This window comes from Lissotriton helveticus, chromosome 3_2, assembly GCF_964261635.1.
Source record: "Lissotriton helveticus chromosome 3_2, aLisHel1.1, whole genome shotgun sequence".
NCBI lineage: Eukaryota > Metazoa > Chordata > Amphibia > Caudata > Salamandridae > Lissotriton > Lissotriton helveticus.
Genome location: NC_136062.1, coordinates 495356066 through 495383585, shown reverse-complemented (window position 1 = coordinate 495383585; position 27520 = coordinate 495356066). Strand labels below are relative to the sequence as shown.

General features: G+C 47.5%; 1 protein-coding gene across 1 annotated transcript in view; it reads right to left on the bottom strand.

The window, feature by feature from the left end:
* Positions 1-770: 770 nt before the first annotated feature.
* Positions 771-27520, bottom strand: part of LOC144826178 (uncharacterized) — a 330585-nt gene continuing 303835 nt past the window's right edge. Inside the window, 1 exon segment of the mRNA XM_078684571.1 lies at positions 771-2822. Within this exon segment, the coding sequence (XP_078540697.1) occupies positions 1163-2822 (1660 nt within the window). The 3' untranslated portion in view covers positions 771-1162.

The window sequence follows — 27520 nt, the reverse complement described above, 5'->3', positions numbered from 1 at the left end:
CCTCCCTTAGCCCCTCCCCTTTATTCATAAATATTTCCCATTTTACACCCACTCCCACTCTGTCCCTCTCGCATTTACTACAAAAAGTATATAAACATGTGCGGAAACTCTGCAGTCGAGGCAGGCAACTCCACAAAGAAAAGGATAGGAGAGGCAGACCGACAGCACATACTTTGTGAATCGCATTTTGTTGTACTTTAGTCGTCCTATAGTAGTTTACGAATAGGCCTGATTATCTGTGAGACTCTCTTGGGTGTATCTGATGAGATTGTAAAGCTGGTGAAACTGTCCTCAGCAGATGGGAAGCAGGTTCCATTTGTAGCAAAAAGGACATAGAAAGAGGTCTCTCAAGTGGATCTTTGTAATGCAAGGCCATGTCCCCTTGGAACAGAGGTCATTCGGACTCTTTACAGTGGAGCCAGGAACGGTTTGCATATGGCTGGCCTCGTCTGTAGTTGCACAAAGACCAGAGAATGATGTGGTGGGGTGTTGCTGAGATTAACCAGCAGTCCTTCCATCGTCTTTAGTTTTTTTCAGTGATCAGCCCTACGTGGCACAGAACAGATGTTGGTCCCATAGAGACCTACGACCCAGGGACTCCTGCTGCAGCCCCCTGGTGAGGCTCATTAACGCTTGAAACCGTTTGAAGTTACGTGCATTCCTGAATCTAGCAGTATAGCCTCAAAGTTCAGTATCGAATAGCCTTTGAGGGTCAGAGCCATTTTAAACTCTCAGGGACCAAGACACACTGAATGGAATGAGGCCACAAATAGTTACAAAGGAATGAGTTTAATTGAAGCGTTTCCATCCCTCGCTGTTTGCTGTTCTCAGTAGAGTTTGTAGAACAATCAATGGAGTGGAGTCTTTGTGGTTGCTTCATGTAAAGGTTTTGCGATGCTGAAAGCTCCTCCTCAGGGTTGACAGTGAGCACCTTTTATTCTCCCACATTGTCTCTCTTACGTAGAAAGGTTACATTTACAACTGAAGTTTTTTTCACATTGAGAGCACGGATCATTTTCTTTCTCGTTGTGGGTTCCCTCATGTTGAATGAAATCTCCAGCAGACCCTTCCCAGGCATTTAGAGCTATGATGAGGTTTTTTCCAGGTAAATTCTCGCAGGTTGAGTGAGACCAGATTTCCGACTTTTTCAGCATTCAGAGAGCTAATCAGGTTTTTTCCCAGTGTGAGTTCCCTCATGGTGAGTGAAAGTTATTTTACGACTGAAGCTTTTCTGGAATCCAGAACACTGATAGGGTCTCTGCCCAGTGTGCGTTCTCTCGTGTTTAGTAAGGCTGGATTTCTGCCTGAAGCTTTTACAGCATTCAGAGCACTGATACGGTTTGAGGCCAGTATGGATTCTCTGATGTACAGTTAAACTGGATTTGGAATAGAAACTGTTTTGGCATTCAGAGCACTGATACAGTTTATACCCAGTGTGGGCTCTTTCATGAATAGTGAGATTAGATTTGATACTGAAGCTTTTCCAGCATTCCGGGCACTGATACGGTTTTTGCCCAGTGTGAGTTCGCTGATGTTGAATCAGACTGCCACTAAAACTGAAGCTTTTATGGCATGAGGAGCACGGATACAGTTTTTGTCCAGTGTGGTTTCTCTCGTGTGCAGTAAGGTTGGATTTGGTACTGAAGCTTTTACAGCATTCAGAGCACTGATACGGTTTTTGTCCAGTGTGGGTTCTCTCGTGTTTTGTAAGGTTGGATTTGGTACTGAAGCTTTTACAGCATTCAGAGCACTGATACGGTTTTTGCCCAGTGTGAGTTCGCTGATGTTGAATCAGACTGCCACTAAAACTGAAGCTTTTATGGCATGAGGAGCACTGATACGGTTTTTGTCCAGTGTGGGTTCTCTCGTGTTCAGTAAGGTTGGATTTGGTTCTGAAGCTTTTACAGCATTCAGAGCACTGATACGGTTTTTGTCCAGTGTGGGTTCTCTCGTGTGCAGTAAGGTTGGATTTGAGACTGAAGCTTTTACAGCATTCAGAGCACTGATACGGTTTTTGCCCAGTGTGAGTTCGCTCATGTTTTGTAAGGTTGAATTTCTGGCTGAAGCTTTTCGAGCATTCAGAGCACTGATACGGTTTTTGCCCAGTGTGAGTTCTCTCGTGTATTGTAAGGCTGGATTTCCGACTGAAGCTTTTACAGCATTCAGAGCACTGATACGGTTTTTGCCCAGTGTGAGTTCGCTCATGTGCAGTAAGGGTGGATTTCTGACTGAAGCTTTTCGAGCATTCAGAGCACTGATACGGTTTTTGTCCAGTGTGGGCTCTTTCATGTTTAGTCAGATTGGCTTTGCTACTGAAGCTTTTCGAGCATTCAGAGCACTGATAAGGCTTTTGTCCAGTGTGAGTTCGCTGATGTTGAATCAAACTGTCACTAAAACTGAAGCTTTTTTGGCACGTGGAGCACTGATACGGTTTTTGTCCAGTGTGAGTTCTTTCATGTAAAGTGAGCTTGGATTTGGTGCTGAAGCTTTTACAGCCTTCCGAGCACTGATACGGTTTAAGCCCAGTGTGAGTTCTCCCATGTACAGTGAGATTGGATTTGGTACTGAAGCTTTTACAGCCTTCCGAGCACTGATAAGGTTTAAGCCCAGTGTGGGTTCTTTCATGTATCATAAGGCTGGATTTGCGACTGAAGCCTTTCTGGCATTCACGACACTGATAGGGTTTTCGTCCAGCGCTACTTTTCTCATGTTTAGTGAGGTGAGATTGATAACTAAAGCTGTTCTCACAGTCATTGATCCTATTAGGGTTGTTTGTTTCCCCTCCAAGTTGGGTTTGTTCCTGGATACCTGTCATCTTAAGACTGAATTTGATTTATGATCATGTACTTGTTTGTCACAACTCAGCATGACCTTCTAAAATACATTTCAGATGCTCTTCTTAACATATGTATTTAACTAATTATAATTTTTACCTGGAGATAATTTTCCTATCTTTAAAGGCACCTACCTAACTTTTCTTATTAACTTTCACCAACGAGCCCCTTGTATTTATTAAGATGCCCTCGTGGATTCATTTTCTCCAAGTTATGCCCGGGTGAATTCTCTCAAGTTTAATTAGTCTCATTTAGTGATTCTAGTTTATCACATTTGATTTAGGAGTTCTAAAAGCACTGATTAGGTCTTTGGGCTTTAGTGTTTGCCTGGTAGGTATGTTTGTTCATACAAGTAATGGACAGATGATTAGGGCATGCCAGGGTGGTTTATGAATTATCAATAGCGTAACACTGGCCCCTTTTATACTTTCTGAGCCAGTATATGGTTTTTTGTTCAGTGGCTAAGACAGGCACATGATCGACTTTGTAAGTTACAGAACACTTTGAAACTACTCGGATCAACCCAAGAGACAGAGTCGGTGGGGGAAAATCTTCCTATATTGGAAATGATAATCCAGCATCTTTGCCGAAACGACATCTGAGAAAGAGTATTTACAATTTGTTTCTTTTAAACAGTCTTTTCACTCCTCTGAATCACAGGAGACACAGTCAAAAGCTTGCACTTGTAAACCGGGGATATTAGTCTTTTTGACGGTTCTGTCGCATCACAACACGTCCACGGATGCTGATCTGTTGGGGAGGGGCTGGGTCTCCAAAGCCTTTCTCATAAACCATCAAACAGAATTTACAACACTGAGTTTTCTCAAGTGCACTGCGTGGGAATCAATTGTGGCCAATGTTCTCCTCAATCTCAGTTACTGACACTTGGTAAACATTTATGATCATTTTCCTTTAGGATTTGACAACTTTCACATACACCAGTTTCTTCCGCTCCAACATCCTCACCATTCCTGGCACATAGAATGTGTTTCTTCTCTAGAGCTCGAGAAGGTTTTAACATTCCTTGAAATAATCCTTTTTGTTGTGTTTCACTAAATTTAAACCTTCTTTTTTCTGTTCATGCTTCTGTCACCTGTAGAAATGGAGTCAAAAATTGTAAATGAACACAAAGTCAAAATATTTGTGACTTTATACTTTGCACAAAGAAAGCATTAACAAAAACAAGAAAGGAAATCAGTTTGAGTTGCATTTCTGATAGTGGTGAAACAGTGTAGATCGGGAGCTTGGGATCACTGGAAATCAAGGATGTGAGAGCAAAAGAAGTAAACATTTAAGAAAGAAACACAGATTCTCAGAAGCAGCCACCACTTTCAAATTGCAATTTCAGTGGCAACGGCTGGCGTCATAGTGAGATATTTGTAATTCTTGTAATAAATTACTAGATGTTATTTACTCCCCTGCCCACCTAGACTGTTAATCTATTCCTTTTTCCAGAGATCTAGGAAGGGACAATTTATTGAACAGCACAACAGTAAAGGAAACCAAAAAGGGTAAAGAAAAGAAAAACACAAAACAGAGGAAAGAGAAAAAAGGTTATCTTCCACTCTCACCACAGGGGTCCAGCACAGGAAACTCTGCAGTAGGCCTGGGTGGTAAATTCCATTCTGATCGTGCAATTTGGGTAATTTCGCGTTCTGTGGAGAACACGGAATTGCCAAAAATTCTGCGATCCGCGTTTTTGCGGAATTTTTTGCTTGTTCGCGCTTTCAAAATGCGTGTTTGCGAGATATTTCTCCCCGAGCACGCAAACAGCATTCGCGAACAGGAACAAATAAACGCGAACAGGCGGAACAAGCAATTCTGCGTGTTCGCTGAACTTTTGTGTGCTCGTGGACATTTTTTACCGTTTCATGAAGTTTTGCGTAGTGCAACTACTCGAATTCCGCCCACCCCTAATCTTCAGCAGATGCTTGTGAACCCATAAGTTACTTCTAAATACAGTGCGCTCAAGGTCAGCACCAGGTGCAGTTCCACAGGTCGCACCACCCTAAAGCAAGCCATGTGTGCATGTGTGTCCACACACATGTACTGTGTCTTTTGCTTGTAGTAGACAGGACAAAAAAGGGCAGGATGGGAGGACGCAAAGAGATGGAAGTCAGATCTAGAGAGAAAAGATGCCGAAAGACAGACAGAGAGAGGATGGTCTCATGTGGTCTGGAAGAGGTGACAAATGTGCCAATTGTTAAGGAACTGCTGGGCAAAACTGACCTAAAAAGAATTGGACCCGCACTACACTCCCAACTTGTACCAGGAGGAATGTGGATCCAAGCGGTGATTATCAGAAGTTTGAATAGTGGATAGAGGGAGTCAAATATTGAAGCTGAAGAGACCAAAAAAAAACAGAGATCAAGAAAGGGAATAGAGAAAGAAGAAACAGGGGAAAAGGAAACTTAGAGTTATAGGAATCCTTACCTGACAGTTATATTATATTTAGTTCTTCCGAGGGTGGCAGCCACACTGCACTGCCTGGTCATCCCAGAAAATCTTGAAAGGAAGTAAAGAAATGGTTTTGCTTCAGACGACTATCACACTTCATCACATTTTACCAATAACCATCCTGAACTTACAAAACAAAAGAATCCCTTGTTCTCTAGATGCCATTGTGAAGCAACTCTGGTTATGAATAAATATATTTCTTTTGGTTCAAGAGCCATGATCCTTTGCTGGAAAAGGTCTCTGTGAATATAGAGTGCACCCACAGTCTCAGAGAACAAACCCCAACAACCCAGTCCATGTCTTCATAACCCCCATCTTTCAATTTACAGATCCTGAAACTTGCAAATCAAAACATTCTGGTTTGCAAAGGTATGTTAATGTCCTTGTACATAATTCTGTCCAAACCATGCTCTCTGAGCAACAGCAATTCAAGTTCAAGCTGATGCAGAGTTCGAATGCTGAGCAATGGAAGCAGCAAAGCATCAATGTGTTGGTTCTTTTTATCTATAATTTATCTGAAGGGATGATGCGGAGGGTCAGTATCAATAAACCCTTCACAAGACAAAGCTGGAACACTGAAATGTTTAGACCTCCATTGGAGACAATGGAGCAGCAGCAGACTATACAACCTGATATAGGCCCGCTGCTCTCAACATTACAATGTCCTAATACACAGCCTCTGCCTCTCGGAAATATATGGATTGGGCAAGAGAAGGCAGAAGATGGAGCCTACAGCAGGGCACACAGGAGCCTCCCCCTTCCTCCTGCCGTAGCTCGCAGGAAGAGGGGAGTTCTGCTCATCTCCTGCATCTCCCCGGCTCAACTGAATGATGAAAAGCAGTTTAGCCGAGCCCAGGCAGAACCAGGTCTGACTTCAGCCTCCTTTCACAGCTATTGCTGTGACTGTTCAACGATTAACCCCTGTGGGCCTGCATGCGACTGTTAACTGTTTAACATTCACAGCAACAACTGTGAAACAAAGAGGTGTTTCAACCCCCTCGGTCTCTGGGACACCTTTGTTTTATTAATTAACACATTCTGCCCTCATGGGGCAAACAGTGTAGTCACCTTATAGTCAGCCGTAGCAGGCAATACTGCCTTTAAAGGACCGTTCCCTTGATAAAGGCACTTGCATTTAGCTTTGGAATTACAGCAAGCTATAAGATCATATCAAAGATTTAAAATAATGGTTACTTAGTCAGAGAAATAATCATCATAATATTCGCATAAGGATCTCATACAGTTAACCTCTAAATTATATCAAAAGCCAGACTCAGATATAACTCCAGCTGTAAAGTCAATAGACAGACCACCACAACAAATGTGTGCTGAGAAATAAGAAAACCTTTTTCTATAATATCAAATAGCAAACTGACATAGAATCTGCTTAGTTCAAAATCAAGGAAAAGTTCTGACGTACAAAATCAGTAAGACAAGTGGCATGTAGTCTGCATTTTGGAAAAGGGTAAAATAAAACAATTGCAGCAAATATCCTAAACCAGTACATTTGATAAGTTTTTAGACAGAGAGAAGACATTATTGACATGGTTCATGATGAGGTAAAAAGGACAACAATCAGTGAATGTTCATGAAAACATAGCACAACTAAATGTAATTTTATAAAACACACCTACAAAATGAATAATTAATTATGACTCTTCACCTTAAAGCAGGAGATTGGCATTGGATCTTGCATGTTCTACCAACCAATACAGCAACATGGGACAACAATAGTATGAATTCTTCTCAGGTCCTTTACTGTCCTCCTTTTTCTACCTGTTTATTTTATTCCCGTGATAGTAGAGTTACATGGGCTCCATATCTCTTCTTTTAGAATGCCTTGCTTAAAATGTTATCAATGACAGGTATATGCCTTCCTCTGCTTCACGTGTATGGTTGTACTGAGGAGTGTGTGTGTTAGAAATGGGGTTGCCAATTCTACGAGGGTAGCATGGAGCAGAGCGGGCAGGCCAAACTCCTGAGAACATGTGTGAAGCATCCACGCAGTACGCACAGACGACACCCTAGGCACACCACAAAAGAGACACCACACCGGTTGGGATGTAAAAGAATAACTCATGTAATGTCTCCAACCAGCAAAAGTAAGACACAGTAATCACGATGGGGCGCCAACGGGCGCCAGGGCCAAGTATACCAGGGGGATTATTTACAGGGAAAATGTGAAAAGCAAGAAAAAGGTAAGTCCGTTAGTTTCCAGGGCTGAAATAAAGACAAGGCGTTATCACATGACATGAAATATCAGCGATATCAATGTGAGGGAAAGAAACACTAGGCGTGAAAGCAGGAAATAAAACATTAGGCGTGAAAGCACATTATGCATAAAAGGTAACATGGGAACCCTAGGCAGGGACATCTGCAATCAAACCTGTTGACAGGACATTCACCATAGGCCAGGGAAACATTAGGCACATTGGAATAGGCAGAACACAGATCTCTCTTTAGCACCCACAGCCTAGCTGCACAAACCCATTAGCCCTGGGCATAAGCCATGACAAGCCCTTGCTGGTGAACAGGGTTCCTCAAAACAACTCAACAGGGCCTCAATAACAACATGGGGCCTAAGCAGTATCTATAAAACAACACTTCCCTGGACCACCTCCGATATAAATCATTCCTTGCACCAGGGGAACTTTGCGACAATTCAGCAGAGGCACAGGAACATAAATTTAGGTCACTACAGGCACCGGTTCTCTAAAGATAGCAGTGTTGATAACCCTGAACAATGTCAGCGACAACCAGGGTGGTTCAGGAGCCTAGTTCCTAAGGCCCCTAATTAGTCCCAGCACCACTCTATGCCTTCGAGGCACACCGGGCCACCACAGGGCGAACTAGGGACTACCGGGCCCAACTGCAGTCACCTGGAGGGGAGGGGCGGTCGCAGGGCTGCCTCTCTAATTCTCCGAGGCTCCTCTGCAGCCCCCGCTGACCCAGTAGCCTCTCACCCTCCCCCGAGGGGGTTACCTTCGCTGGGGTCCTCCCTGAGGCCTTCACTCTGCAGGCCTGATTGGGGCAGTGTGGGGGGGCTCTCCCGCTCCTGGGAGTCCCCTCTCCGATGGTCATTGACAGTCCCAGGCCCCTCGATGTCCTTCCCGGCCCAGGAACCAATCAGTGTACAGCGGGGCAGAGGCGCACCCGCAACCGCCAATTGCAGCAAGGCTCGCGGGGGCATTGTAGCCTCCACCAATGGCTGCACGGCAGCAGGGGGGGGCGTGGACAATGACGCAGGTCCGTCATTCACACGCTCCTCTTCTCTGGCGCCCGGGGCAGCGGCGATGCCTGAACCCTTCCCAGCGGACTCTCCTTGATGCCACGGCGGCCCTCTCCTGGCTCCGGGGCCACGGCGGGAGATGCAGGCCACAGTGCTTCACCTGTGCCCGGCGCCCCCATGCAGAGACCCGCCCGGCGGCGGTGAGTTCTGCGGCAGCGCGTCTTCACGCGGGGTAGGCACCCGCTTAGTTTCCAATCTTGCAGAAGTGCAGCCTCGCCTCCTCCTTGCTCCCGGGATGTGGTGGTGATTGCAGGCAGTACCCGAGGTGGCGCTAACGCGGGGTAGGCACCCGCTTCTTCTAGGCACCGTAGTGGCAGAATCCAGGGCTGTAGTGCTTGTAAATAGCACAGTACAGGCTATACATACAGTGCTTTGATGGCCCTGGTGCAGGGCACAGCAGGCTACAAAAGTCCTAGACCAAGGTAGCGCTTTGCAGGCACACAGCGCTCCTTCTAGGCACAGCGCTTTAGGATTGTGGCACTTAGGGGGCAGACAGTCCCAGCAGCAAGCCCCAGGGGCCCCAGGGTAACGCTTCTCACCTCCTGGGGGTCCAGTCCAAGGTGCTCCTTCCTTTCCAGGCGCTTTTAGGCACAGGGCTTGCGTGGCGCCAGGTCACAGTGGCTTCAGGGACCGAGGCTGGCCCTCCTTACTTCTCAAGGGGCCAAGGGACAGAGCAGCAGTTAGTGGGGACTCATCAAAACAGGGCGGTAGGCTTTCACCATCCTCCACTGCAGCGTGGCCCTCCTCCTCCTTCACGGCAGCCTGAACTCCTGCAGTGGGGCTTCCACTAGCCCTGGGGACAGTAGAGGGGTTCTAGATGGGAGCAGGGTCCAGCACACAGGCCCAAGTGGCGGTATCCCCTGGCAGCAGGTCCCCTCACTTTCCTGTCCCAGCTCTATCTCAGCACATGGTGGCACAGCCCCCTTATTTATATGCCCCTCACCCCACCTACCAGTCAGTGCCAGAAGCTACTGGAATTCTCAGGGGAACTAGTCCTAACTGGCTCAGGGGGAGGAGTAGAGCACCCTGCGGGCCAGGCTTTCCCTCCAAAAGCAGGGGTGGCTGGGTACCAAACAACTAGACCGCTAACCTACTGCAGTCAGGTGGCACAACACATAGCCATGGCATCCATTTTAAATACAGCATGTTACCAGGGTACATTTACACAATGGGGGGGGGGGTTAATAAGTGCACACACCATTGTGTGACATTTTCACATTAAACAGGGCATCTCAAACCACACATGGCCTATACAGTGTTCTTTACCATGGGGGAGACATCCTAAACTGGGGGTGAAAAGCAAAGATTTTTTTGGGGGGAAATGGGCCAAGTCCACCACGATCCCCCCCCCAGCCAAAAGCTAGGGTAGACCAATCATTGCCTTGATGGGCTTTCCTGCTTGGGGCGGAAAAAGGTGGATGCAGGCCCGCAACTACAGGAGCACCTGCAGTTTCTTCTCCACTCTGGAACCCGATGGTTCCCTCTCTCAACCCTCCCTTCACCAACCAAACCACCCCACTGAAGCTCTCTAGTGGGATGTGGCCAGGACCGGCCACTAGGCCATCCAGATGTCTCTGGCCCTTGCTTTCTTACAGAGTGGGAGGCTTTAGCCCCAGGCCCGTAGTACCCTTTTACCACTCTCCTCCTACCAAACTGCCACTGGTCCTCCTACCTGGGGTCCGAACCCTCAGGCTGACCAGCACTCAGGGGCGAGGCTCTCCTCCCCCTACCTCTCTTTCTGGGGTTCCGCCCTCTCCTGCTACGAGGGACACCCTCAGACAACCACTCACTCCCCAACCTAGAGTCGAAACCCTCAGGTTGAACCGGTGACAGGGGCGAGTCCTCCCTCCCCATGCACCCGCTCCCAGAGTTCCGCACCCTCCTACCTGGAGTAGTACCCCTGGAAGTCAATTCTGGGGGGACCCTGGTTACAGACGTCCCACCCGCCAGGTCAGGCAACCCCTGACCCTGGCCTCCCAACCCAGGATCTATGCCCTGTGGCTGAGCAGGTGCCAGAGGAGAGACCTTCCTCTCTCTGCACCCCCTCCCAGAGTTCCGCACCCTCCTAAGAGGAGAAGTACCCCTGAGAGTCAAACCCGGGGGGACACTGTTTACAGACGTCCCACCCTCCAGGTCAGGCAACCCCTGAACCTGGAACCCCAGCCCAGGATCTAAACCCTGCGACTGAGCAGACCCCCGAACCTCTGGAGCTCCGATTACAGATGCTCCGTGTTCTCCTGACACGAGGGGATCCCTGTCACTGGAAGGCACATCAGGACAGCATAGGCTCCCAACCTGGGGTTCCCTTCTGAACCTTTCCAGGCCCTGTGACTGCGGTTGGGGCACCTCGGGACACCTCCCCATCTCACTCCTTCCTGTAGATAGGATGTGAGGCCCTACAAACCTCTCACCTCCCTGGGACCTAGCTGGGCCATTCCTCACCTCTCCTGCCTCGCTGGGCCGGAAGATCCCTGCACCATTCCCTTAAGGAACACTCCCCAATGTCCTCTCAGACTCTCTGGCACTTACCCAAAGGTCTGCCTCCCGTGCAAGTTCCCTGGGGTCTGAGAACCCACACTGCAACAGGTGGTGACGCAGACTTCGGAAACAATTCCTTAGCATGTGCTCCTTGATAACTACATGGCACAGCCCTTTCCAATCCTCGACTGCTCTACTCACCACCCAATCCTCCAATGCAGTCCAACATTCCTCCTCAAACTCCCCCCAGGACTGGTGGGACAGCTTTCCCCTCCCCCTGAACTCCAACCCGTCCCCCTCTTCCTGGGAATCAGGCACCATCTCCTGGGCTCTGGGAGTGGGACTCCCTGCACTGGAACTACTCTCGCTGCCACCACTGGATCCCACCCTCACTGGTGAATCCAGACTCCTAAAACCACTCTCAGGGGACAACCTACCCACCTGAGCTAGACTCTCCTGGCAAAGGCCCTCTCCGCGTCCGCCATCCTTTCCTGCGCTAGGACATTTTCCGTCTCTAGCCTTTTCTCTTCCACCCTCAGCTGTGCTAACTCCTTGGCATTCCTGCGGTTCTCCAGCGCCAGCTGATGCTCCCTTTCTTCCCTCCTATCTACTCACACTTCTGAGGACAGGGAAAGGGTTGGGGCAGTGCCCCCGGGACTAGACCTAGTGCGGGACTCCATATCTATAGTGTCCTCATCAGCTACTGGCGTCTCTGCCCTATTTACTTCTTCCTACTCTTCATCAGAGTAACCACCCTTCAGGGTTTTGGACTGGGGTCTCTACCAAATCCACCCTTCAAATACACGGAGGGGTAATCAGACAGGTCCCCCCAGGGCTCTAAGGGTTCCCCACTCTTGAGGGCCTCATAGAGAAACAGCTTCCTTTTAATGTTGCCTACTGGGGGTATCCCTCTCTACTTCCAGAAACACAAAACTTCCTGCTCGGTGTAATCCATGAGTTCGGCCTCATTATAAACCAACCCCATCCTGGCAAGGTACACCCGGGACACACCACCCACAGTGCAACAAGGGGACACAATTCAAAACACCTTCAGGAGGAAATACAATAATCAGGAAAACAACAATCAGCAAAGAAAACACAATAATCCCCAAAAACCTGTGATTACTTTTCAGGGCTCTATTTGCAGTGTAACCCGTGGCCGCTGTGGTACTGCGCAAACACAAGTCCTATCCCACCGCTCACCAACAATGTTAGAAATGGGGTTGCCAATTCTACGAGATTAGCATGGAGCAGAGCGGGCAGGCCAAACTCCTGAGGACATGTGTGAAGCATCCACGTAGTACCCACAGACAACACACCAGGCACAGCACAAAAAGAGACACAACACCGGTTTGGATGAAAAAGAATAACGCATGTATTGTCTCCAACCTGCAAAAGTAAGACACAGTAATCACAGGGGGGCGCCAACGGGCGCCAGGGCAATGTATACCAGGGGGATTTTTTACTGGGGTAATCAGAAAAAAAATAATAAGGTAAGTCTATTAGTTTCCAGGGCTGAAATAAAGACAAGACGTTATCACATGACTCGAAATATCAGGAATATCAATGTGAGGGAAAGAAACACTAGGCATGAAAGCTCATTATGCATAAACTACTTAGGCCAGCAACCCTGTGCGCATAAACATGGCATCAACAACATTAGCAACAGGAGGTACACCTAAAACATGTCAGGCATGAATCACATTTACCATGGGGGCATAAGCATTAGCACCGGACACAAGCCTGTGGAAATCTATCGCCTTAGTTTAGGCATAACCTGAGCATGATCACCTTAGCAGGGGGCATCCGACAAAGGGTGCGGGCCATCAGGCATTACCTCAGGGCGCACCTTGGGGGAAACATACATTTATATAACTCCAGCGGGTCCTCCCTAGGTACTACACAACCAGCTATAAGCCGCTCTTCAGCCCAGTTCAGGAGCCTCGGTTCCTTTCTAGACGAGCAGTCTTGGGCCCAACGTTGCAGGTGCCCGCTGACAGACGGGGCACCTAGAGAGCAATACTGTTCCTGGGGGCGGGCGCCAACCCTGTGCCCCGACACACCCACCAACTCCCACTCAGCTGAGCCCCACTCACTGGGCTCCGATGTAGTAGGGGGGGGGGGGCTGGCACCGAGAATGTGCCTCGAGGCCCCCCTCTGTTTCCTCCAGACAGGCGCTTCCTCGGCCTCGGGCGTTCAGGGGCCCAGGAACAAATCCAAAGGCTCGCTGCTGGTGGGCACGCCCGCAGCCGCCAATGGCAGTGTGGCCTGCGGGGGTGCAGTTACAGTGCCCAATCGGAGCGCGGCAGGCAGGGGGCACGGCTGGTGATATCGCTGGCTCCCCTACCCATGTGACGACTCCCTTGCCAGCTTCTAAAGCCTAGCGCGGCCTTTCCCGAGATCGCGTGGGTCCTCCCCAGGATCCGGGGGACCCCACAGGAACTCCTTACGCCAGGCGCCGGGCAGCGGCAGTGATTTCGTCCCACAGGCGCTCTCCAGGCCAGCGCCTCGGTGGGATTTGGGACGCCGGGTCCGTGGCAGTGTTTCGGGCAGTGACAAGGGTCAGGCTCCCTCCGTCAGGGGCCACGCTACGCGAGGTAGGCACTCGCTCTGTTAGCAGGCATATGCTGGGTGAGCACCCGGTGTGGCTGTGGAGAAGTGTGGCTCAATGGTTAGAGCGGCAGACCCTGATGCAGAGGTCTAGCCCGGGACCAGGGTTCAATTCCCCGCCTCGGCGGGTCTTGGGCTCTAAAAATTCCACGGACCTGATCATTCTCGCCTTCGTGCCTACTCTAATCATGGGTCCCACTCTGCAACTCTGGGCAATAGCTTGCTTAATCTCCACAACGGCCCCCACAACGCTAAGGATGCCTGGCCTCCACCTTGGGGGTGCCCAGGAGTGGAAACCTCACAGGGAAAGCCAGGATGGGTTCCACAGCGGTATTCGTACATGCGCCTTGAGACACTTGCGGGCCAGTAGTGCGCTATACAAGTATCAATTTACATTTACATTTTCAGCCTGAACTCCTGCAGTGGGGCTTCCACTAGCCCTGGGGGCAGCAGAGTGGTTCTAGATAGGTGCAGGGTCCAGCACACAGGTCTAAGTGGCGGTATCCCCTGGCAGCTGGTCCCCTCACATTCGTGTCCCAGCTCTGTCGCAGCACATGGTGGCACAGCCCCCTTATTTATATGCCCCTCAACCCACCTACCAGTCAATGGCAGAAGCTTCTAGAATTCTCAGGCAAAATAGTTCTAACTGGCTCAGAGGGAGGAGTAGAGCACCCTGGGTGCCATGCTTCCCCCCCAAATGCTGGGATTGCTGGGTACCGAACATCTAGACCGCTAACCTACTGCAGTCAGGTAGCACAACACATAGCCATGGCATCCATTTTAAATGCAGCATTCCATCAGGGTACATTTTCTTGATGAGGGATTAATAACTGCACACCGTTGCGTCACATTTTCATGTTAAACAGGGCATCTTATACCATACATGGCCTATACAGTTTTACTACCATGGGGAAGACATCCTAAACAGGGGGGTGAAAAGCGAAAGATTTTGGGGGAAATGGGCCAAGTCCAACGCCTGGCATCTGCTTTTATGGCCGTGTATGCCACAACCACCGGAGCGCTAACCGCGCTTCCGCCGGAAGTGATGTCAGAGGCTTTCTCCGCTCAACCAGCACAAGCTGTGGCGGACCGGAAAGCAAAAGGCTACAGGATCCCAGTGCGGGGGAGACAAGGTGCACAAAGGCGTTTGTTCGTGATTTTAAGTGAGCAACATTAAAAACAGTGTGCTAAAAAATATGCCAACTTGCCCTTTTCTAAAGTATATGCAGTGCGTTATGCCCGTTATGCACTGGTGAATCAGTGTTTAAAATTACAGAAATACAAAGCTGCTTCCAAAGCGAACAAATCATGCCTAGATCTGGCTAAGATGGCCACCAAGTCGGGATTCAGGCCCCACCACAGCAGGGAAACAGCACTCACGCACCCACCTATGCAATACACATGATCATAGCCGGAGAAGGGAGTGGGGTCTTAATCCTATTGGACCTCTTGGCAGAATTTCACATGGTATCACACCTCAACCTCACGGACACCTTCACGAGATGGGACTCAAGGACCTGCCTATGATAGATCTGCTCCTTCCTGACAAAAAGAACTCAGACAGTCAACCGGATATCATAGTCCTTGGAAACCGGAAATCTCATCTGCGGAGCACCTCAAGGTTCATCTCTAAGCCGGACCCTCTTCAAAACTTACATAACCCCACTGGCCAACGTCATCCATGCCTACTACATCACCATCCTCTTCTACACCGACGACATGCAACTAATACTGTCCCTCTCTGAATAAAACCACCAACACAAGGAACAAGCTTACCGCCTGCATGACATGGATGAAATCCAACTGTCTCAAACTCAACACTGACACGACAGATGTGTTGATCTTTGGAAACAACACCTGCCCACAGGACTCCACCTGATGGCCATCCACCATAGGACCTACTCCCACCCCAGATTGCACACACGTGATGTAGGGATCATGATCGCCCATGCCAACGTCGTCACAGCTTTCACACACTGAAAATGCTGAAGAAAATCTTCAAATGACTCAAAAGCAACACCAGAAGCCTGTCATCCATGCACTCATCACCAGTCAATCAATCAATCAATCAATCATGGCATTTGTATCGCGCGCTACTCACCCGGAAGGATCTCAAGGCGCTGGTGGGAGGGGGTTGCTACTGCTCGAACAGCCAGGTCTTGAGTTGTTTTGTGGTAAATAAATAATTAATTACCGGTACTATTTTTGAATGCAGTGAATAAACAGATAGCTCAATAAATAAGAGACAGGATTCGAGGTATCAGAGTCTTACAGGCTTTAATCAGGCATAAGGGAAGGGACGGGATAGCCTGCACGGAAATAGAATGAAGGCAGCTGCCAGGGAATGGGAATGGCATGGGGGTAAGGGATAAGGGATCCCTTTCAGTAACAGTACACAGTATATATACTAAAACAATTACATTACATCCAATACAGTAGGCGTAGCAGTAGGCGTAACTCGTAGCAGTCGCGAAAGATAAAGACAAAATGGGTGCAACAAGAATGCGTGTACAGGGCGTATACATAGACATGTGATGTGAAACGTCACAGAAGTGTCATAAATGGGGCGGAAACATGGAGGGGGCTACCTTAGCAGCTGGGACCTTTAACCTAGTGGTGCGCGCAAACGGGCAATGACGTGTTACCAGGAGGAACTGGGGGCTATGACTTCTGCGCTAGAAGAGGAGACTAAAGTCTGCGGTGTCAGGGCAACATGTACCTATATCATATCTGGTATCTGGTGTTTGGAGTACATGTTGATAGAATCCAAAAGTTATCAGGGCAGAGGCTACTTGACACTAAGACTGGTGCATGCATAATTCTACATGTATTGCGTGTGCTAGGAATATTCTATGAATATTAATACAGTATTTCTCTTACATGGAGACAGAAAGGCTAGACCATGGCTGAAACTGTTGATGCGATTCAGTAGCTTAGGAATGCAGAGAAGGAGGGCTGGACTAATAACTAGAAGCATAACATATTCTTGGCAGACAGGCAGACAGAGCCAGGCCGAGCCGGGCACTGGGAGGCAGGAAGTAAGTGAAGGGTCAGGGATGCAGGTGGGGGCTGTATCGCTCCTCGGAGTGGGTTCAGGAGACTGGAGCTTGAATCTGATGTCCGGGCCCTTTTGAGGCCTAGGAACGGGGACATTTCAATGAATTAACGTGCACACTGTAAAATGTGGCAACATAGGCCTAATACTCGTTGCTTTCACGAGAACTGGAAACTGGCGTACTAGAGATGGACACAACTATAATTGCGTCTTTAATCGATCATAGGGGGATACATGCATATCGATCATGCACATATAGCATAAGATAGGGAACACGTAGGCACATATAACATGGCAAAATTTACTTTTCCACATTCCCTCCTTGTGCCCTACGTTTCCATCAGGAAACATCAATATTCATGATACCATCTATCTGTTCATATAGCATCATTTGCTCGTCTCGAATTGTCTTGGAACGGGATTTAGGACTAGGAATACAAGAGGTAGCACACATGCCGCAAATCGCAGGGCCACATTGTAAACAGAGGCAGCAACTGAATATGATCATTACTGCGATACCTAGGAATGACAATACTTTCCATCCCCAGGCAGATATAATACTCCAGAGCCAACCGGACCATGTCCAGGTGCCTGGATTCTGGTGTAACTGATGGGCAATTTTATGAAGTCTGGTTATAGCTGAATAAACAGACGGCGCGTTATTAGGAATGAAAATGCAGCAACTAGATCCGATGACTCTACAAGCTCCTCCTCTATCGGCCAGTAAGACGTCAAGAACGAGACGATTCTGGAGCACAACAAATCTCATAGCAGATTGCTCTTCAGTTAAGTTACCTAGAGCGGAAGTACTCTCATTCACTACTGCTTCAAGGGTTCTGGTTAACCTACGTATTAACTTACTATTCTGGACAGGACCTATAAAGAAAAAGAAACCTCTATTAAAGTCTTGATATTGTTCTAGAGCAGTTTCAGTTTGATCGACAATTGGGGACTCGATCTCCCTTCTATGTCTAACGTGTACTAGATGTGTGTTTCTGTGATAATCGGATGGGGCTAGAAAAACTGGTGGCAGTAGGAAGGCAATGTAACATGTTCCATCCCAATCGAGGGGCAGACGGACATATGCGGTCTGACCACAAACAAAATAAGAATGACGTGAGGCTTTGAAAATAGATTTCCCACTGTCACTATACTCGACAATAGTAGTACAATCACTATGTCCTACATGTGCGGAACCATTCTTTCTGACACATAATTCGCCTTTAACTGGTAGTACTGAAATAGCAGGCAAATCTGGAGTAGTATCGGACTGAACATTCAGGACCATGAAATTCGAGGAATAATTACCTAAATCATATACTTCATTTTCTAGATCTAACCCTGTTCTATGGGAAAGAGCTTGCTTGTCTGGGAAACATGTTCGATTCAGAAGGGACATATCATTTGAAGATGATGTCAACGTGGACCATGCTCCACACGAACCATTATGTGAAAACGGATAGGGAAAGAGTGGCAGAACTCCCTTTGGTGTCTGGAAAGGGGGGAGTCGACCACACACCCAACAATTAGTGGCATTGCTGGTCTGGTGTGAATAGTGCAACATTCGGATGAATGTGTTGTTACGCATAGCAAGACGATAGGATAGCTCGTGAGGAGGCAGATCACTAAATGTGTGCTCTACTGTAACATTAGAAAGCATATGTACATGTGAAATTGGAAAACATAAATGTAAAGCATAACTTATGCATGTAATCATAAGACTCAAAAATAATAAAAAGAATAGAACGATAATACATCTTTTAGAGTTTTGACTAACTCTCTCACTATGTGGGTCTGTCTCATACATGTCAGGAACCTGTCTAACCGTTTCACCCGAGAGGGACTTAGACAATTAAACTGGCTGACTTATTTTACTAGACCGGAGTTTAGCTTTATACTCCTGCTGCGGAGTTTTCTCTAACAGGGGTAGTTTGAATTCAGAGTCTGTCTTTGGGCAGTCCTTAAGAATAGGGCAGTCTTTAATAAATGTCTTTTGTCGCAATCCATGGAATTTCTTAATATGACTGGTATGCACCCAGCCCTTGCGACCCTCTAGCTTGACGGCAGTCCTTGTTGTCAATAACACCAGCTGGGGCTCCTTCCAACGGGGCTCCAACGGACTTGAACGATCAAAATTGCGCACCAGGACAAATTCTCCCGGAACAACTTCATGCGGTTTCACCTCAGTGTTGTCTGGAAATGCAGCGACAACCTGTGAACGACAAGAGTGTAGGGCAGACATCAAGGAAGCTAGGTAATCTGTCAGCATATTACTGGAAACATCTGTAATACTACGGGGTCTAGGTGTACCCCACATGTTTGGAGGGCGGCCGAATACGACCTCATACGGGGACAGACCTGATCTGGAATGTGCAACCATTCTCATATAAAAAAGAGCGACTGGCAGAGCTACTAACCAATCTACACCTTTCTCTGTACACACTTTAGCGATGCGGATTTTCAAAGTCTGGTTATGTCTCTCTACGAGACCGGCTGCTTCAGGATGGCGTACACAATGGAACTTCCACTGGTACCCTAACAGAAGGGAAACTTGTTTCATGAGCTCGGATGAGAATGGCTGGCCGTTATCTGAATACACGACCCTAGGAAGTCCATAGCGGGGAAAGAACTCACGAACCAACTGCCTGGCAGTGGTCGCAGCTGTGTAATCTGGAACTGGATATGCTTCTGTCCACCTGGACAAAGCGCATACGACTACGAGGACATACTTGAAACCTCGACATCGCTCCATCTGAATATAATCCATCTGGAGGACTTCAAAAGGGTGGTCAGGAGGTTGGAATCCACCTTGTTCCACCGGGACACTTTTACCTGGATTGAACTGACAACATATCATACAGGTACGTACTTTCTGCTTGGCTGCAGCTCGTAAATGCTTGTTGAACCAAAGGTTCTGAATACTGTCTAACATAGCTTTTTCTCCTAGATGTGCTGGACTATGTGCGGTATTAATAATGACTTGAACCATAGAGTCGGGGAGAAACCATGTGGCTTTTACCTTCGTCAACCATCCTTGATCTGTCTGGACCCCTCCTTGTTCGGACCATTTCTTGATTTCTTCGGGAGTAGCATGTAACTGTATGTCTATGACATCTTGTGTAGGGTCCTTAACTGTCATACAAGTAGTCTGATCTGGAGTGAGTGTCTGTGTCGTGTTAACTGGAATGTCTGGAGTCTGAGCTGTGAGCTTGGCTGTTCGATCTGCTAGATCATTACCTTGGGAAATGATGTCAGTGACTTTCGTATGTGCCTTGCAATTCATGATAGCAATAGCTGTCGGTAAATGTATTGCATCTAACAGAGCTTGGATGAGGAGACCATGCTGGATCTTAGTTCCATGAGAAGTCATGAAACCTCGTTCTTGCCAGAGCACTCCAAAGTCGTGTACAACTCCGAATGCATAACGTGAATCTGTGTATATGTTTACTTTCAGGTTCTTGGCACGTATGCAGGCTTGGGTCAGAGCGACTAGCTCTGCTGCTTGAGCAGACAGGGTATCAATACGATGTGTTTCTATAACTTCGGTGTCAGTAGTTACTGCATACGCGGCTACTAGTTCTCCTGTACTTGTTCTCATACATGAACCATCCACATAAAGTGTCAGGTCGGGATCGGGTAATGCAATATCTGTCAGGTCTTGTCTTGGCTTTGTCATAGTGTTAACAACTTCCACACAGTCATGTGTGGCAGGATTTGAAGTAACTGACGGTAACAGTGTAGCAGGATTTAGAATGTTGCAGCGTCTGATTTCTATGTGTGGCTGAAACAGTGTCAGTTCATAACCTGTTAAACGTGCAATTGTCAAGTGCTGAGTCTGTCTTCGGTTTAAAAGAACTTCCACGGAGTGTGGAACTTGTACTGTCAGGGAGTGTCCTAACACTATGGAATCACTTTGTCTGATTGCTAGAGCTGTGGCTGCAACTGACTTGAGGCACGCAGGCAGAGCCTGGGCCACTGGATCTAATGTGCTCGAAAAATAAGCACAGGGCTTGTATTGTCCTGCTTGATCTTGTGTGAGAACAGATAATGCAGTACCATCACGTTCTGTGACAAAAAGTGTAAAAGGCTTACTGTAGTTCGGTATTGCTAGAACAGGTGCTTGACATAAGGCTTTCTTTAACTCATTAAAAACAAGTGTATGTTCCTGGGTCCAAGGGAGGACAGTCGATGTGGCTGCCTCCTGTGTCGTTAACTGTATCAGTGGCTTGGCTAGAAATGCATACTGAGGAATCCATTGTCTGCAGTAAGAAGTGAGGCCGATAAAAGCTCGTACCTCCTTCTGTGTCTTGGGCTGTGGAAGACGTGCTATTAACTGGATACGGTCAGGTGTCAACTGCCTACCCCACTTGGACAGTAAGTGTCCCAAGTAAACCACTTGCTGGACACAGAATTGTAATTTGGAAGGGGACACCTTGTGCCCCATCTCGGCCAGAAAATACAGAACTGTAAGTGACGCTCGCTCGCAGTCACGTTCAGAACGGGCTGTGATCAGTAGATCATCGACATACTGGAGCAGGGCAGTGTCAGTTGGCATGTGAATATTGTCTAGTTGTCTCTTAAGTGCTTGACTATAAATACTAGGGCTTTCTGTAAAACCTTGAGGAGCTCGTGTGAATTTATAGCTTCTTCCATTTAAACAGAAACCGAAAAGGAACTGGCTGTCTGGATGAATAGGGACACTGAAAAATGCGTTCTTGAGATCGATAACTGTGAAGAACGTAGCTTCAGAATCAATGGCTGTCAAGAGGGATGAAATATCTGGGACTACTGGGTACTGGGGTATGATACATTTATTAAGTTCTCGAAGGTCAATCACTAATCGATAAACTGGAGGTGCATTTGGATCAGTACGTTTCAGGACTGGAATGATAGGAGAATTACATACATTGGAGTCAGTTTCTACAACCACTCCTTGGGCAATCAGTTCGTCAATAATTTTGGATAAGGCTGCTACAGCCTCAGGTGGCAATTTGTACTGTCTGATTCGTGGTAAAACCACACCTTGCTTTAGAGTCACACGATGGGGTGTGATATGCATACAACCTACATCAGTTGGACCTTGCGCCCATAAATGCTGTGGTACATTCAATAATCTTGGATCAAAATCTCGTAATACATAATGACCTTTGAAGTCGCGCAAGAATAAGCGGACCCCTTCTGGGGAACAACAAATTACTGCTCCTAATTCTTTCAATGTCTTAATGCCTAACAAATTTTCGGGACAAGATTTCGTCAATAACAAATCAGTAGTTCGGGACAATTGATCAACTTCTAGAGTAACTGGTTTCGATATTTCATTAACAATAGGCTTTCCTGAAAATCCAAGGGAAACATTTCTAGAGCCTGAGAGCGGAGCCCCTGGAACCTCGTCATGACTGATGGTAGTCCTACTTGCCCCTGTATCAATCAGAAACTTTCTGTCTTTCCCTAATACTTGACTGTGTACATAGGGACCCTCTTGATCTACAGGTATCTCGATGAGAGGCAAGCCTACCTCCCTCTCTAGGCTGTTTCATGAATACGGCTGATAATCTGGATACTCTGTCTGGGCATACTGGTACATCTGCTGTGTAACATGCTGTGTTGCAGCGATAGGCTGCGGTGCTGTAACTGTCTGTTGTGCATTCTGTGGTGGCTGAGAAGTCTGTGAAACTTGTTCTTGTCTAGGCGGACGTGGTCTTTCTTTAGTTTTACCAGTAGCTATGTTATGTTTCAGAACTGCACACTCGTTTATAAAATGACCTGGCTGTTTACAGTAATTGCAGGTCCCTTTAACGGGAGCTGCAGGATGACTGGCTTGATTCGGACCCCTCTTCTGACTGTCTTGTGGAACAGATTGTGCAACTAATACTTTCATTTTCGTGTCTTTCATACGTCTCCTTTCGTGTTCCTGCTCTTCCCTGATTCTGTTCTGGTGATACTGAAGCATTTGAAGCATCTGTGACGGAGTATTAGCTTGCCAGGTACTTTCGACTTTCAATACTCGATTTTTAACTTGTGGACTTGAATTCTCGACTAGTTTGGTAACAAAAAGATGAGGGTACGATTCACTACTTGTTTTCAGACCACTGTTAATAATAAAACATTTTTCAAATCTAGAATAAAAATCACTAGTGTCTTCATCTTGTTTCTGTTTGCAAGCTGAGATGGCATCCCAATCTTCCTTTTTCGTGGCTAGTAATCTCGGCAAAACTTGTATCAATAACTCGGGCAAATCTTTAGCTTTCTCCCCCAGACCGGTACCTGGTACTCGTATATTATCTTCAGCTTCTAGAGCTGTCCAATCTATCTTTTTCTCTCCCACCTCCCATTCTTTTTCCTTGAGTTTTTCATATACACCCGCGGGCAACAGGACCTTTAACATTTTAATGATATCCGGATACTTGTATTCTCCCATACGGAGCATGTCTTTTAATTCACGGTGGAACCCTGCTGGATCTTTATCGTGACAGGGAATTAGCTTTTTCATCTCTAAGAGTTCCATTTTTGTGATGGGGGTGTAAACAAATACTCGTTCTAGATCACCACCCGTTGTCCTAACTGGGTGTACTTCACGTAACGGATTCTGTCTATCTATGTAAAATGATTTACTTTCTGGAGGTGAGACGTGAACAAAATGTGGATTCAGAAACGTTCGATATTTGTGGCGCTGTTCTAGAATGACACTAATTAAATCAGTACCTAGACCTCTCCATCTGTACTGGAGTAACTCGTTCAAGACATCATGTAGTGGACCTGGATCCGAATGCTGTCCCTCATACAGTGTAATGAGGTGCTGGATCATATACATACCCACCAGTCGCTGCTCGGCTGGGGGCAGTTTCAGAAACATTTGTGCCACTATTTCGTCTGGAAAAGTGGTAGAATCAGTAGTCCACCGGACTGCTGATCGGGCTAGTTCTTGTTCATGTATTGTACTGAGCTCACTATAACCTATTCGCGATTTCAGAATGTGATCGGTAGCTTGGAATACTTGCTCAAGAGAACCCTGTTCTGGTGCTGGAGGAGGGAAAACTTTCTGGTGATCTAGGCGTGAATGTCGGTCGGAAAGTCTAGTTCTACCTACATCTGCTATTCTGGAGGGATTCTCGTCGTCTACCTCTTCATTAGAAGAGTTGTCTTCTTTCTCGGTTGCTTGTGTTGCTTCTCGTTTCTCGTGTAACTTTATTATTTCCCTACGAATTTTCTTGTACATACTCTCTATACAGTTCTGTGTCTTGTGTCTTCCCTCGGCTATATGGTCACTCCACCTGGTCAGGACTTTCATTTCTTCTTGATCTTTTTCCGGATAATCTTGTTCTCTTATTAAACAGTTAATTAAAAACTTTAAAAGCATGAGCTGAGTCTCGACTTTTCTTTGAGCCATGGCGTCGCGAATACTTTCTGGATTCACTCCTGTACGGATAAAACGATATATTCTGTCTAGATGTTCTCTCATATCGGGCAGGGTGTCCAAATAGTCGGTCACCCGTCTTAAACGTAATGAATATATGACCATAGTACCATCGCCTGGAACTGGATCATAACGACATTCGGTAAGTGCTCGCTTGATATCTGTGAATGTATGAACTTTTGGCGTACGCTGTAACGCTAGTTCATGTAGCGTCATACGTCTGTGTTGAGGCGGGGTACCAGGAGGATCTCCCCCCGCGGCTCCTAAACTAGAATCGTCGGTGTGTACTGTACGTGCTGGGAGAGTGACTGATGTGGCGGGTACATGTACTGTGGGTTGGGCCGGGGGTGCTGTAACAGATGCTGTAACGGGTGCGGTAACGTGAGCTGTACCCACGGCCCCGGTGGCTGGAGGAACAGGAATTACATTATTTACGGGAACAGGCGGACCAGGATTTGCATATTCTGGGACTGTATCGTCCAAATAGGACGAGAGAAAAATATCAGCTGCGGTCGGTTTGTGACGTAGCTTAATCGGGACCAATGGCGGCGGAAAATTACCTGGTGCTTCCGGGGTTGCTTTTGGCAAGCCCTCGGCAAGAAGAGGATACATACCCTTAATAAGGGCATTTCTCTGTCTGTCGGACTGTTCTGCTTTAATGCGTTCACCTACTTCGATTAATTCCCTTTCTTGGGCTCTTTCTGAGGATTCCCTACTTAATTCTGTTTTTCTGATTTCTTTTTCGGTTCTTTTATGAGATTCTTTGCGCCATAACTCGATGGCATCTTTCTGGGACTGTCTGGCTTTCTTTTTCCATAATGCTTCTTCTACTCGCATGATGCACTCGGCATCCCATGTACCTGATATGGGCCATCTATATTTCTCTTCTAACTCCTTGGTATAGTCCACCCATAAGTCTAGATATAATATGGCACCTAAGCCATGCTTATGATACATAAAATGTCCTGGACTGTCCCTAGGCGGGACAGGAACTGCTTCCTCGAGTAACCCTTTTCTGGTCTTTAACTGACGTAACTTGGAAAACAGAGGCATTCTAGCCTTGAATCCGAACACAATACAATACACGATAAACACAGTAAAAACAAATCACTCATACCACGACATTGAAAACACATTAAATAACATTTAGAATAACAGTTCGAACAGAATATTACCTGGTATACTGAAAACAGAACACATGAATTTCTCGAGAACGAAACTTACTAGAATTACTAGATGCACTGCTAAAACAGTACGAAACATACCGGTCCCATAAAGAGACACGTCAAGACCCGTGTCCACCTAGGTGAACACTTCGGACTGGATCTGCGTACCCAAACCCACTGGACCAGAGACAAATTAATTGACCCTGTCTAGATACTACCCCAGCAACGGTACTCACCGGGCAGCAAGAACGGAAGGCCTCGGACTGGACTGGACTGCTACGACGTCGGACTACGAACTTCGGACTTCAGTTACAGGTGGGCCTCCGGATACCTCGGACCTTGTACTCTTGGCTTGGGCTCTGGTCGGGACTCGCCGCGTTCCTCACCGCCTCGTCTGGATGCTGGACCGCAACCTCCGTCTCCTCCGTGTGCCTGAGGGATACTTGAAGCAGAAATATCTGCACGTGCACGGTATGGTTCCGTCACGGCTGCAGAGGGTCAGGGGGCCTGCGTGGCTTCGCCGGCGCGTGGGGAAAGGGCAAGTTCCTGTTCGGGCGCCATTATGTGGTAAATAAATAATTAATTACCGGTACTATTTTTGAATACAGTGAATAAAACAGATAGCTCAATAAATAAGAGACAGGATTCGAGGTATCAGAGTCTTACAGGCTTTAATCAGGCATAAGGGAAGGGACGGGATAGCCTGCACGGAAATAGAATGAAGGCAGCTGCCAGGGAATGGGAATGGCATGGGGGTAAGGGATAAGGGATCCCTTTCAGTAACAGTACACAGTATATATACTAAAACAATTACATTACATCCAATACAGTAGGCGTAGCAGTAGGCGTAACTCGTAGCAGTCGCGAAAGATAAAGACAAAATGGGTGTAACAAGAAGGCGTGTACAGGGCGTATACATAGACATGTGATGTGAAACGTCACAGAAGTGTCATAAATGGGGCGGAAACATGGAGGGGGCTACCTTAGCAGCTGGGACCTTTAACCTAGTGGTGCGCGCAAACGGGCAATGACGTGTTACCAGGAGGAACTGGGGGCTATGACTTCTGCGCTAGAAGAGGAGACTAAAGTCTGCGGTGTCAGGGCAACATGTACCTATATCATATCTGGTATCTGGTGTTTGGAGTACATGTTGATAGAATCCAAAAGTTATCAGGGCAGAGGCTACTTGACACTAAGACTGGTGCATGCATAATTCTACATGTATTGCGTGTGCTAGGAATATTCTATGAATATTAATACAGTATTTCTCTTACATGGAGACAGAAAGGCTAGACCATGGCTGAAACTGTTGATGCGATTCAGTAGCTTAGGAATGCAGAGAAGGAGGGCTGGACTGATAACTAGAAGCATAACATATTCTTGGCAGACAGGCAGACAGAGCCAGGCCGAGCCGGGCACTGCGAGGCAGGAAGTAAGTGAAGGGTCAGGGATGCAGGTGGGGGCTGTATCGCTCCTCGGAGTGGGTTCAGGAGACTGGAGCTTGAATCTGATGTCCGGGCCCTTTTGAGGCCTAGGAACGGGGACATTTCAATGAATTAACGTGCACACTGTAAAATGTGGCAACATAGGCCTAATACTCGTTGCTTTCACGAGAACTGGAAACTGGCGTACTAGAGATGGACACAACTATAATTGCGTCTTTAATCGATCATAGGGGGATACATGCATATCGATCATGCACATATAGCATAAGATGGGGAACACGTAGGCACATATAACATGGCAAAATTTACTTTTCCACAGTTTCCTGAAGGCGAGGTGGTCCTGTGTCAGCCGGAGGTGGATGGGGAGGGAGTTCCATGTCTTGGCTGCCAGGTAGGAGAAGGATCTTCCTCCAGCGGTGGCTCTTCGGATGCGTGGTACGGCGGCAAGGGCGAGGCTTGTAGAGCGTAGCTGGCGGGTGGGTGTGTAGAAGGTCAGGCGGTCGTTGAGGTACTTGGGGCCCAGGTCGTGGAGAGACTTGTGTGCGTGGGTGAGATGCCTGAACGTGATCCTTTTGCTGACGGGGAGCCAGTGCAGGTCCCTCAGGTGTCCGGAGATGTGGCTGCGTCGGGGGATGTCCAGGATGAGTCGGGCAGAGGCGTTCTGTATGCGCTGGAGTTTTTTCTGTAGTTTGGCTGTGGTTCACGCGTAGAGGGTGTTCCCGTAGTCCAGTCGGCTGGTGACGAGTGCCTGGGTGACAGTCTTCCTGGTCTC